This window comes from Quercus suber, unplaced genomic scaffold, assembly GCF_002906115.3.
Source record: "Quercus suber isolate HL8 unplaced genomic scaffold, Cork oak 2.0 scaffold_331, whole genome shotgun sequence".
Classification (NCBI taxonomy): Eukaryota; Viridiplantae; Streptophyta; class Magnoliopsida; order Fagales; family Fagaceae; genus Quercus; species Quercus suber.
Genome location: NW_027069784.1, coordinates 301274 through 315022, shown reverse-complemented (window position 1 = coordinate 315022; position 13749 = coordinate 301274). Strand labels below are relative to the sequence as shown.

General features: G+C 35.9%; 1 protein-coding gene and 1 long non-coding RNA gene across 2 annotated transcripts; both read left to right on the top strand.

Moving 5' to 3' along the window:
- The first annotated feature begins 3180 nt into the window (after positions 1 to 3180).
- Positions 3181 to 10340, top strand: LOC112007060 (U3 snoRNP-associated protein-like EMB2271). The gene is made up of 7 exons (XM_065759550.1): positions 3181 to 3779; positions 3991 to 4333; positions 5040 to 5264; positions 5702 to 5930; positions 6340 to 6515; positions 9138 to 9203; positions 10138 to 10340. Exons 1-7 carry the CDS (start codon positions 3316 to 3318, stop codon positions 10213 to 10215), a joined length of 1581 nt encoding a protein of 526 aa, XP_065615622.1. The 5' UTR covers positions 3181 to 3315; the 3' UTR covers positions 10216 to 10340.
- Positions 10341 to 11981: 1641 nt separating this feature from the next.
- LOC136061583 (uncharacterized) lies at positions 11982 to 13743 on the top strand. Its single transcript, XR_010623408.1, has 5 exons — positions 11982 to 12307; positions 12609 to 12694; positions 12868 to 12953; positions 13103 to 13203; positions 13294 to 13743. It is a non-coding gene; the product is annotated as an uncharacterized LOC136061583 (long non-coding RNA).
- The last annotated feature ends 6 nt before the right edge of the window (positions 13744 to 13749 follow it).

The window sequence follows — 13749 nt, the reverse complement described above, 5'->3', positions numbered from 1 at the left end:
TAACAACTAACTTTCTGAATCCTCTTAATAAATAGAGGTAATGGCATGTCCTTTGAAGCATTTTTATGGATTCTATTTCGTTCCAGTTGGAAAATCTCTTACTGGCATGCAAACCGAAATGATAACCCCCTTATTAGGGATGTCAATTTTTCCCCGCCCCGCTTAACCTACCCCTCCCCGCTTCGCCTCGCGTGAGTTTTTCCTACCCCGTAAAGGTGGTGGGGTAGGGATGGGGCAAGATTTTAGCCCCGCACTATGGGGTGGGGTGGGGATGGGATTCGACTTTTTAGACTCGTCCCGCCCCGCCCCTCCTCGTCCCCGCCCCGTCCCGCATTGCTAAGAGTTATAATTGTAAATTTTTCATACCCTAAAACTCTACTATTTAAACAAACATATTAATATTAATTTATTTTATTCTACCCAATGTGGTTCTCTGCCTTTATTTTGTTATGTGTTATACTATAAGTTTTTTATTTTTTTATTTTATGATTGTCTTGTTAAACACTTGGATATATTATTCAATTATTTCTAAAAATTGATTTGATTTGATGAGATACATTTAGTTGTAATTTCAAGTATATATTTATTAATGAAATAGGTTTCATTAAAAAAATTGTACAAGTTGTAGGGCAAATTAATAAAAAGTAGAGTTTTACGGGGTAGGATGGGGCGGGGCTTCGTGAGGCTCCAAGGGACGGGATGGGGTGAGAAAGTTTTCCTTGTCATGCGGGGGGGGCAGGGTAGGGATGGGGCAACACAAAACCATGTCGGGGAGGGGGGGGGATGAAGACCCCATCTTTCGGCCCCGCCCCACCCTATTGCCATCCCTACCCCTTATTCCACCTCGGATGAAATTTCAGCCCGTTTCGAGCGTTTCGGTTAATACTAGCCGAAATTAAAGATTTGGCCAGAATGCAGAAGTGAATTATAATCTCAATTTTTTATTTATAATTCGATAATTCGGGATGGAAGATTTGAATTCTATCTTTCAATTAGAAATGCTAGTGAGCATTAGATGAACTATAAATCTCTTTCCAATCCTAATCTCAATTTTAAATCAAAACAACTAAAAAGCGATTTGCCCTCACATCAACCATCCTCAACTTTGGTGTTGATAAGGTCCTTTACGCCATTCAGGTAAAAGTTTTGATAATTCAAGTAGCATAGATGGGAATTGCTGAATTGGCGACTGACAAAATGCTGTTGTTAGCACTTTTACCATTTAAAAAAAAAAAAAAAAAAATTATCGCATACTTTCTTACATTAAGCTACTCAATTGTGGTGTGCCTTTGTGTTAGAACCCCTTTCCCTCTCCCTTGTGTGTGTGTGTGTGTTTGTTTCTCCAAAAAAAAAAAAAAAAAATACTCAATTAAATTCAAACAAACATATAATTATATTGAATTTAATTATTATTTTTAAATATTGAATTTAATTGTCTTTAAAAAAGATAAGACATACTATATTTTATTGGCCAATACAATCATACATTTGAATTTAATTTGGGTTATTAACGTTGTTTGCCTAAAAAAAGCTGCAATTAAATTTTGGAGAAATTTTACGTTCATAACATTTTCACAATAAATCATAAATAGTAAGTTATTATTGGTTCTAATTTAAATTCACAACTTAAATTATTCTTTTGCCTATTCGTAACTACCAGTAACAATTTACCATTTAAAATATGATGAGAAAGTATTGTGAAAATGTTGTAAATATTGTATTTCTCTAAATTTTGCCCTTACGATGTACAAGTTACAACACAAGTACACAACATAAGACTAAATGTAAGACAATAAAACTTCTTATGTCCTTTTGATTGGTAAAGCCAAGGAATCATGTAGATGTATTATCCAAGCAACCATTTCTCTCACATCTTGTTAAGCTGGCACTTTGCGCAATAAGATATCAAGGCACTCCGCACTACTACATGGGTGCGTGTGTGTCAGTCCAGTCCAGTTCGGTCCTTGGCTACTTGAAAGAACTATACTCTTTGAGTGAGGTCCTGAAAAGTGAAACCAGTGGGTGACAGTCCAGTTCGGTCCTTCGCTACGTGTGGGGCGTGCGGTGCGGGTAAGTGGGTTTATGCAGGTGAGTAAGGATTAAGGTAGTCATTTTGATTTTTGCTGAAAGAATTATGAATAAGTTACTTGACACTAAAATTAAGAAAATTAAAATGTACAATTGGTATAAAACTATATTACAATTAAAAGTTAATGTGGATTTAATTTTCAATTTTGATTGTGCTTTAGCTTTAATATATTATATATGATATGATTAAAAATAATAATTTGATGTCTTATTAACTAATTTGCAAAATTACACTATCCAATATTGGGCATAATACTAATATATATATATATATATATATTTATATTTATTTATTTACATTGAGTCTCATACTTTCAAGCTTATTCATGAACATATGCTCATTTAGAAGTTGAGTGTAAACTTGGGCTCACATTTGACTAATTTCTTAATTTTTATATATGTAAGTTTTTTCTCATGCCAAGCTCAAATTGTTCACGACAATGTGATAGTTACATTCCAAAAAAAGCTCTAAACTTAGTTAATAGGGGTGTGCATGAGTCTAGTTGAATCAAGTTAAATGGTTTTTTCAATCCAACCTAACTCAACTCATCAAATTGGTAGAACCCAATTCAACCCAATCCCCATGGGTCAGTTTAGTCAATTAGTTATGCATACATATTTTATGCTTTGTGGAAAATTAGACTTTTACCAATTGATTCTAAAAAAAAAAAAAAATAACACTTTTTTCAATAAATTATTGCATTCTATTATTACTTAAATTAAATTCCAAAATTTCAAAACACAAAATTTCAATATTATATTTAAATTAAAATTAGGATAATAAAATAAATTTATATACATTGTGAGTTGTGTTAAGTTGGATGAATTGAAAACACTGTCAATCCAAACTAACCAAGTATCACTCAAAATAAATTATAAACAATCACTCCATGAAAACAACGCAGACGTGAGATTGGATTGGTTTTGTAGGGTTGATGGGTTTGATGCACCCCAAACGGCTTTTAAGTCAATCCAGTCTTAACCCAAAGCCATAAGAACCAAAAATTTGCAGCACCCACGCCTAACAAGTAACGACACAGTTTGTCTGTATAATTCTTCAAATTCTAAACCTCTGAAACCTAAGGTCCGCCGGAAACCAAAAAAAAAAAAAAAGCAATCTAACAAAGAGCTTTTTACTAAAACCCTAACGAGAAAAATTTTTCCTTCACTTTCTCGGGCATTTTCTCAGCTACCAAAAGCATTTTAGGCAGCTCAATCTGTATCAAAATGAAGAAGAAAGTGTCTGCGGCTCCAAGAGGAGGAGGAGGAGGAAGAGGAAGAGGAGGTAGAGGAAGAGGAGGGGCAAGAAAGGACGAGAAATTTTCGGAGGATTCGTTTTTCATGGCGGAATCGAAGAAGCGGCGGAAGATTGTGGACGATGCCGACGTGATAGACAGCGGCGAGTCGGACGATGAGAGGGGCTATGGATTCCGCGGCGGTTCCGATGGGGAAGATGACGGCGGCGATGTTGAGACCGCCGACGAGGTGAGGCAGCGCGTGGCTATGGCACAGTTGGATAAGTATCGTAGAATTGCTAAGGAAGAAGAGGACGAAGACGATGAGGACGACAGCGATGAAGGGATCGATAGGGTAGGCGAGAAGGAAGGCCTCAGGGACTCGCTTGTCGCGAAAATTTTGCAGCAGGAGCAGCTGGAAGAGAGTGGCCGTGTTCGCCGAGCTATGGCCTCTAGGTATTGTATTGCTTTTTCATTAGTGTCTATTGGTTTAAGCGGTTTTTGTTTAATAAAATTTATAGCATTTGGTTCTGAATTGGGTGCTAATTCGATTAGAAAATGGCGGCCTTAATACTCGTATTCTGAACAATATGATTGATTTTGAGTTAATATTGTTTATTTATGAGAATATGTAGAACATGTATGTATGATCTACAATGCAATTCAGGGTACAAAAGCCGAAAGCTAGTGGTGGGTTCAAAGTGTTATTGAAGCACAGACAATCTGTAACTGCTGTGGCATTATCAGAGGATGACTCGAGGGGCTTTTCAGCTTCCAAGGATGGCAACATTTTGCATTGGGATGTAGAAAGTGGGAAACGCGAAAAATACCAATGGCCTAGTGACGATGTAATAAGGTCCCATGGAGCCAAGGATCCACAAGGTTCAGCTAAGAAGCATAGTAGAAATGTTTTAGCACTAGCTGTTAGCTCTGATGGTCGGTATTTGGCTACTGGAGGATTAGATCGCCATGTTCATTTGTGGGATACCCGTACACGAGGCCATATTCAGGTAAACCTAGTTTATTACTTTTTTTTTTTGAAAAAAATGTCTGATGATTCAAAACTTATTGTGGTTTTTGTTTAAACAATTACTATAATTGGGTTTAACTGTGGAATGTCAGTGACCTATCAAAACATTCGACATTTAGTGACAGACAATAGAGAGCCTCTGCTGAATAAACAGGGTCTTAGAATTAAAGGGGTTATTCTACATTCTGGAGTCCACTTAAACTACGTCCTGGGTGTTAAATAAATGTTTTGTATGGTACCAAAGTTCACTTAATCTGGGTTATTTTGTGCAAAAAAGATGTAAAAAAAAGTACTGTACCCGCGTGCCTGAGACTTGCACTCCCCTGGTCAAATCAGCCAAGCTGGTCCAGTCCCGACTTGGTGACAATTGAGCTACAAGCCTCATGGCTTGAATATGCCCAGATATTTTGCACACTGAAATGCTTAGATTCATAATTATGATCTGTCTATTAATATTGACAAGATCTTTGAACAATTTCTCAAATGGCAGACATCCTGAACAGGGGACGGACTGCTGAGTTTTGAGAGTATTCTCCTTATGGCCTATCTATGTTTGCAAGTTGAACTTCAAAATTTATGTATCTAATATAAATTTTTTATTTCCTGACACTGTTAGGGCAACATTTAAAACCTGAAGTTTATGGATCTTATATACTATTCTTAATTGTCTGTGGCGTGTTTAACAGGCCTTTCCAGGTCACAGAGGATCTGTATCATGTTTAACCTTTAGGCAAGGGACTTCAGAACTTTTCTCTGGTTCATTTGATCGAACAGTCAAGATATGGAATGCAGAAGACAGAGCCTACATGAATACATTATTTGGCCACCAAAGTGAAGTATTATCTATCGATTGTTTACGGAAAGAACGGGTGTTGACTGTTGGACGAGATCGAAGCATGCAGTTGTTTAAGGTAAATCATCTTTCAGTGATTCCTTGCAAAAAAATTTACTTAGTTGAAATAAAATTACATAGATAATGTCAACTTTGCATAATAGCAGAAGTTGACATGAAGGGTGATGGCAAAGGAAAGGACACGGTTTATACTGTACTTAAATTAGATCTTTCCAAGAGTACATTTAATAAACTTAGAGTAAACATACCCAAAGGAAATGCCAAGAGCCTCATAGCTCAGTGGCATTGCACTGATGCTTGAAACTATGAGTCCAGTTGCTACTGCAGATATGTGGTTTTAAAGGGAGAACTATGGTCCACATATTTTTATAGATTATTGTTTTCTTTCAGTAGTATATTTGAGTTTTTGTGGTGCTTTTTTTCTGTATCAATTGGATTTGTCTTTCTTCTTGTTATATTTGGTCTTGACATCACCTTCTATGCTTTGTGAAATAGGTCCCTGAGGAGTCACGTTTAGTATTTCGTGCCCCTGCATCTTCTCTGGAGTGTTGTTGTTTTGTTAGTAATGATGAATTCTTATCTGGCTCTGATGATGGAAGTATTGAGCTTTGGACCATGTTGCGAAAGAAGCCTGCACACATTGTAAAGAATGCTCATCCTTTATTGGCTGAAAACAAGAATCTCGATCAAAAGAACAGTGAAATAATCCCTAATGGACATATAGGTAAAATTGCAAAATTCTGTTTTCATACTATCTATCATGGAAATTATATGTAATGTTTAAGTATTGAATGGTCCTATCAATCTTTAAATTTCTAGGATTACTCTATTTTTGGAGGAAGTAAAGATTTTGTAGTCAGTGAGAAAAGATCTCATCGATTTTCTTATTCCATGCCTTCTGTCATTTACAAGTGGGTATAAAATTATTTTACCCCTGGAGAGGACACCAGGTGTTATACTTTGTGTTGTTTAAACTGAAATCCCTCAATCTTTAAAAATAATTGGTGGAAAACAGAATTCTAATATATTGTATTTTTTGGATAAGTATATTCTAAAATACTTTATTAATCTTTCCTTGTGCTTTCCCGTTTCACCTGTATTCTAATGACATGCTAATGACTTCCATACTGCAGAAAATGGTAACCATAATGAAAGCTATCATTGTCAATCAGCATATTCCTGGGTTAGTTCCGTCACTGTATGTAGAAACAGTGATCTTGCTGCATCAGGAGCCGGTAATGGTTCTGTTCGATTATGGGATATTGAAAGTGAGACCAAGGACGTTCGACCCTTGTTTGACCTTCCATTGGTAAGCCAAAGCAATATTAAAAATAATTCTTAAATGTTTTTGCAATCAGAATTTACCAACATTGTTTTTTTTTATTTTAATACCAACAGTGTGAATATAGCAATTACTATGGATTATGTTTTGGGGTATATATTCTTATTTTTTCAAAAGAAGTTCAAATGTGAAATATTCTTATTTTTAAGAAATAAAATTTGATAATAATAGTGTGAATTTTTTTATCTATATAAAAAAAAAATCCTGTATGAATTTAGAATAATTCATAAATACCTTTTTTAATATATATTTTTTACTTTTTTTTTTTTTTTTTAATATGGATTATGCTTTGGGGTATTTCTGGATGTTATTAATGTTAAGATTTGTTTCAGTTACTAGTACTATCAACTTTTTATGCACTGGTATATTGCTCAATGGACTTATGATATGCAGGCCAAAATTGGTGTGTTTAGGTTTTAATGATTGGTAGAAATTTTGTCTAGAGTAGAACTATAGAGATACAAAATGCAGCCTTTTTGTGGATTATATAATTAAGATATCATTTGAGCATGATGTGGTTAAAAGAATTGAATATTTATTACATTAAGTTCTACTCAGCTTTATCTAGCAGTCTCTTTGGATGCCCTGGATGCTTCCATTTAAATTGAGAGAGGAAAGATTGTATTGGGCAAGCTGAATGTTAGGAATCCTGCATTTGCATGCTGCCTTGTGTTAGTGCATGTTACCTTGTGACTGCTTGTTGTGGACATTAAGGTTGTTGGCAGGGCTATATGTGCACATGTGCATCAGTGTGAGACAAGCTTGTGTGCATATGCATGGAGACTAGGGCTTGTTGTAACCGATTCTTTCTTGCTCATGCGTGTAATTTTTAGAGCATGTGCTTCATTAAATAAGCTGTTAGGCAGGCTGTAGGCCAACTGGCAGACAGATAGAGAGTTGGTTAGGCTATTCTTGGCCTTAGCATCTGGCCAACACTTGTATGAATAGGCTTCTGCCTCTTTTCACCCCATTAAGTAGAATATAGGTCAGTTTCTAGTCTCAATTCTCTCTCAATAACTCTCCCAATTCTCCCTCTCTTAGGAGGCCTGGATACCTTGAATAAGCCACTTCACTTACATTTCACCCACCCAGTGTTTCTTAACACCAAACTTGCCAAGACAAGTTCGTAGAAAGTCAAACCATGCAACTCAAAGACAGTTCATGCGGTTTTTAGTGCAAGGATGAAGGACATCAAGATGATGAATCAACTATAGAAAGAATTTAAAAAAAAACATTCTTTATGAAATTGACAGAAAGTTTAAAGTGAAATCAGTTCCAAACACTCATTCTTCAAGTATGCACTGCTCACAATTCATTGCATTGCAGAAGATTAATTGGTCATGATGTGTTACTGTTTTGTTATCCAAGCACAAGCGAGCTTGATCTAGTAAAAGGAGCTGATCCTGAGCTAAACCCATATTGCTCCCACAATTTGTGGTATGAAGTTCACAAGTTGGGAAGATTACTCTAAGCTTGAAATGATTTGAGTGTTGACGCGATTTAGGTTGCTTGAACAGGACTTATGTTTGCAGGATTTCTAGACAGCAGGTAAACATACTTTGTGAAGGCTGTTTTAATGGGAGTAAGGTTTCAAGGAAACGACTTCTTGGTTGCTGTCATAGGGGCTGTGAATGGTGCTGGAGAACAGTGATCTTATATTATGAGTGGTTTTTGTTGCCCATAACATTGATTTTATGGCGTTGAAAAGTGAACTGGAAATTAAAAAGGGAACAGAGTACATATGGGTTTCACACATAGGATTTCTAAGACAAAGACTCTAAATTTAGTGAAGTGTTAGTAAACTAGGTTTTAAGCAACAAAATGATCACAATAAGTACCCAATGACATAACTTACCCAATAGCAAAACCCATTGGCCTGACTACAACTACATGCGTCCTGGATTCTTGAAATTTTATAAACTGCCCCTAAATCCTAAATATTTATAATTGAAAATGAGACTTGTAATTAACTAAATAAGCCTATATAAGGTCCAAAGAGGCTTGGTATCATCCAGAATGTGCCGAATCAATTCTTTGGCATTGGAGTTATCCTTGTTCTGCCTACTGTGTTTAGAGACTGTTGCCAGCATCCTCCATCACATTTAAAGATAGGTAACTGTTCACTCATTTGAACATAAACACATCATTTTTCATTATTTATCTTACTAGATAATAGGTAATCGATATACTGTGTTAAACTGTCAGCAATATAAGTGGATGGTGGATGGCAGGATTTCACAATTTCCATTTGGCAAGTATTTGTGTCAACGATTAATTTCCAGGGTGGACATTGGGAGTTAACAATGTGTTGATTCCCGTGCCTTCTTTACTGAAGAGGGGAAAACCTATTGTGTGCATTGATCTAAGCCAGTGTGCAGCCCTTAATTTGGTTATATCAACATCATCCGCCCCCCCCCCCCTCTCCCTGCGGACACTTTTATTTATTACTTTATTTCTTATCTCTTTCTTTGGTTTATTAATGAAACCTTTTGATGTTGGGCTCACAATCTAATTGGTTGTCTGATTTGGTTTAGGGAGCCACCAAAAAAAACTTGTTTTTTGCTTACTTGAATCATTTCTGTAACACAGGTTGGATTTGTGAATTCCTTAGCTTTTGCAAAATCTGGACAGTTTCTGGTTGCTGGAGTTGGGCAGGTAATTTTTTGTCCCATATCTGCCATCTATGACATAACCCTCTTTGAATATGGTATGAGAACTTGATTTGCCATGATTTAAGATAAGCTGATCTTTAATTTGAAATTTCTAAAATCCTTATATTTAGTCACTTATCAAAAAATAATATCAAATCCTAGAAATTCCCCACACACACTTTGTTTCCCTGCACCTTTCAAACTAAAGTATAATCCTCATTCTATCGAAAAATATAAGGGCAGTTTCATCAATCTATAATTTTGGTTGATGAAATTCGATTAAAGCATAGTTTTCAAAAACCTAAATGAATCCATTGGAGGTTGAATATATTGATAGCAACTGGCCTTCAACCATTAGGAGTTCCCCTGGATTACCTGATAGACAGTTTTGATGGGTGGGTTGTGTATTATCCGTGGTTTACTTCCCAAGGGTGGCTCCAAAGTGTATTGCCTTGGTGAGGATCTCATCATTAAAAAAAAAAATTTTAGACAACTGAACCAAGGATGCATTTTAAATCATTGCTGAAAGGAGAGAAGGATATCAAGTGGGATAAAAGAAATTAATGTTCTAACGTATGTACAAGAAGATACAAGCTCAAAATTCATGAGGTAATCGTGAATCTGAACTTCTGGCTGAAAGAATCCTAGTCTCACTAGTCACTAGTACTTTGGAGCCTTGGAGGTCCTTACCTCTCTTGTGGGGCTGATAAGGCTTCTCCAAGCTTTTCCTTTCTAACCATTTTCCATCGGAAATGCACAAAGAATGTGGAAAAAGTATGGAAATAAATTTCTGGATTTAATTTTTGACATTTAATAAGGCAAAAAACCACGGTACTGTTAAAGTGCAAGTCAGTTTCTTCCATTCATAAAATTCTCTTATGTTATGCTTCACTTGGTGCCTACTGTTCACATTTTAACATGATAAATCTCTGCAACAGGAACCTCGTTTGGGAAGGTGGGGATGTATCAAATCTGCTCAGAATGGAATTGCAGTTCATTCCCTTAAGCTCTCATAATTTGGGCAAATGTTTTTTGTAGCTCTCCAATTTTGACTAATCTGAGTTTTTAAGTTAAATGAAAAAAACATTTCTCGGCCTGGTCCAAATGATATATATTTAATTACCTTTCATTTTAACGCTTAGTGGCTTTGTATCCTGTTTTGTAAGTTTATTATTCTTGTTTTGTTTCTCTTTCATCTGAGGGGAAATAGGAAACCATGTTTTTAATGTGAAAAGCACTTATTCATCTTATGGTTAGAAAGTGCTTATAAGAAACTTCAATTAGCACTTGGGATGGGATAGCTTTGTGATTTCGAATGTTTGTCTGTGGGTCATTCAAGTGTGTAGATTTTTATTGGGAGAGAAAAGTAAGAAAAATATATGGATGTTTTTATCATACTTCATAGACACACTTTATTTAGTGCCCTGGTATAATGTCAAAAAAATTATCTAGGGAACAATTGAATTTTAGTTTTGGATTGAAACATTTATGTGATTTTACAAATTTTAGATCCAAGATGGATAAAGCCTTGAGTTTGATTCCTCAATTCTTATGATTTATCTAATAATATTTTACTTATCCTCTGATTGGTTGGCAAGAAAAATTAGGAGAAATGGAAAACTGCAGGTTAGTTTCAGTTTCAATGTTCTTATTTTTGTTCTCTTAGGGCTCTGGTTGTTTTGAGGGAAATGTGAATTAGTTTCTTCCCCAAAAAAAAAAAAATATAATAGCTTCAAAAAACTTTAATATGTTGATCCTATAGGCATATTTCTCTCTTTAGAATTGGGCATGAAGCAAAAGGGAAACTACCCAATTGCATAAATGAGTTAAGTTAAAACGTTGAGCTGCCAAAAGGTTTTGATGGTTTCAATTGTAGAAAGTTGATTTATGTTTCAATGAGAATGATTCACATATATTTTAATCAAATGCACTTGTTTGAAATAAGAAACCTCTACTGTGGGCACAGGTGCAACTAAATTGTTAAGAGCTTATACAATTATAATCCCGTAAAATGGAATTATGTAAGTCTTTTGACCATTGTGAATCATTCACAAACTATGTACAAATATGTATATATATATATATATATTTGTATATATTATATAATAATAATTATCCTTTTTTAAAAATTATATTTTAAACTTATAGCTTCCAAACATTTAGGTGATAATTTAAATATAGTCATTTAAAACTTAACAGTTAACTACCCTAACCTGATTTTCCCGCCATGTAGTGTACAAAATCACAAAAAAATGAACCAATTTCCCGCCACTGCCCCCGTAAACGACGTCGTCAAGCTTATTCATCTAAAAAAACACAATCACAAAAACGACACCGTCTGCAACCCACAATCACTCCAAATCCCAAAACCACCCCTACACAAAACCCAAAAACACAACCCAAACCAACCTCACAAGCCCGTAATTTCCACCAATTCCAGTGTCCTTTTCCGTCAAAAAGCCAAAAATAAAATTTTACCACCACGTCCTTTACAATTATTTCCCGCCCATCTTAACAAAAAACCATTTCCCGCCACCGTCAACGAAACGACGTCGTCAACATCTAAAACGACACCGTACGCAACCAAAATTGCCCTTATCAGCCACTACACACACAAAATCCCCAAACTACCCCTTCCCCAAACCCAAAAGCCACCCCCCAACCCCACCGTAATTCCTCCAAACACCACTGTCCTTTTCCGTCACACCAAAAATCCAGGGGCACTCAAACAACGGTCTTAGCTCTCTCATATAAATACCCCCCAAACCCCCCCAAATTTTGCATTTCTCTCTTCTCACTCTCTCTCTCTGAAATTTTCTCTCTTCGAAGTCTCTCTCTCTCACCAAAATCTCTCTCTCACTCCAATTCTCTCTCTCTCTCTCTCTGATATTCCATTTCGTCGATATTTCGGCCCTTTTGTTTAAAGCCAAAAGCTTATCCCTAATCCTAAATAACCATTATTGTAAGATTCAAAATCACTATTATCATTGTTTCTCTTTTGTTATTGTTTATATAGCTTATTAGCCCTAGGGTTTCAACTTTAACGATAAGGTTCTGATATTTCTGAACACGAAGAGATTTGAAGAAGGTCTTCGAGTTAATCAAAATGTGAGTATTTCTAATTCTGCTCTTTTTTTTTGGGTTTTGTTTGATTTTATTTTTGTTGTTTTTGGTTTCTTCTAGGGTTTTTTTTTTTTTTTTTTTTGGTTTATTGAAGTTGCGGTGGAAACCCTAATTAGGGTTTTTAAAAATGGAGGGGTTTTGATTTTGGTTATATGTGTTTGGTTTCTTTGGGTTTTTTGGCGGTTTCTGTTACGCTAAACCCTAATTTCGGTGTGAATTTGTTTGTTTGGAACCCGAACCCTAACCCTAACCCTAACTTTGTTTTTTTGTGTTTTGTGCGTTGAAGATTGATTGGTTGAGCTGGAGTGTGAAGTTTGGGTCGAGCTTGGCTTCTGGGATTTGTTGAAGCTGCTTTGTGAAGGTTTGGGGAATGTGAGTGTTTTTGGGTTCGATTTTGTTGGTTTTAGGGGTTTCTGGAGGGTTTCGAAGTTGCTGGAACCCTAATTTGGTGGTTTTTCTGGGATTCTGTTTTGTGGGTTTTTATGGGTCTGTTTTGTTGTGTTCGAAATCCTAACCCTAGCTTTGTTATTTTGTGTGTTTGGCAGACCCAGAGCATGAACTTCAACTCGAATCAGCTTTGAAGAACAAGCACTTGATCTGAAGAGTGTTTGAGAGTCCTTGTGAAGTTCAAGTAAGTGAAGTCTTATGCTTCGATTTCTATCATCTTAGTGGGTTTTTGAAGCTTTTTGAAGTTGGTGAAACCTTAATTTAGGCTTTTAATTTAAATTTTTATTATTATTATTTTGAAGTCTAACCCTAGCTTTAATTTATGTTCTGAAGATTGGTCAGAATACCAGTAGTACACAAGTTTAACCATAATTGGCATCATTATCTTGAGCTTGTCCTTCTAAGATCAAAGAGCTTTGTGACTATCGAGATATGTAAGTTTTCTGCTTCAGTTTCATCTAATTTTAGGGTTTTTCAGTTAGTTGGTTTTAGTGTGTTGAATAATTTGCCATTACGTTGTGCAGCAAAGTTATCGGCCCTATACTTTGCTAATGGCTGATCAACGGAATGGAAGTGGGCAACCTTCTAATGGGAAGGCTAGTGCAGCAGCAAATTCTTATTCAATTGATTTGGATAAATTCACTACACGATTGAAGTCTCTATACTCACATTGGAATGACAACAAGGATGATATGTGGGGCACTTCTGATGTCCTTGCTATTGCCACGCCTCCACCTTCAGATGATCTGCGGTACCTCAAGTCCTCGGCATTGAACATCTGGTTGCTGGGTTATGAGTTCCCAGAGACTATAATGGTTTTTATGAAAAAACAAATCCATTTTTTGTGTAGCCAAAAGAAGGTCTCTCTTCTTGAAGTTGTGAAGAAGTCTGCTAAGGATGCTGTTGGTGTAGATGTTGTGATGCACGTGAAGGCAAAGAATGATGATGGAAGTGGTCTAATGGATGCTATATTCCGTGCT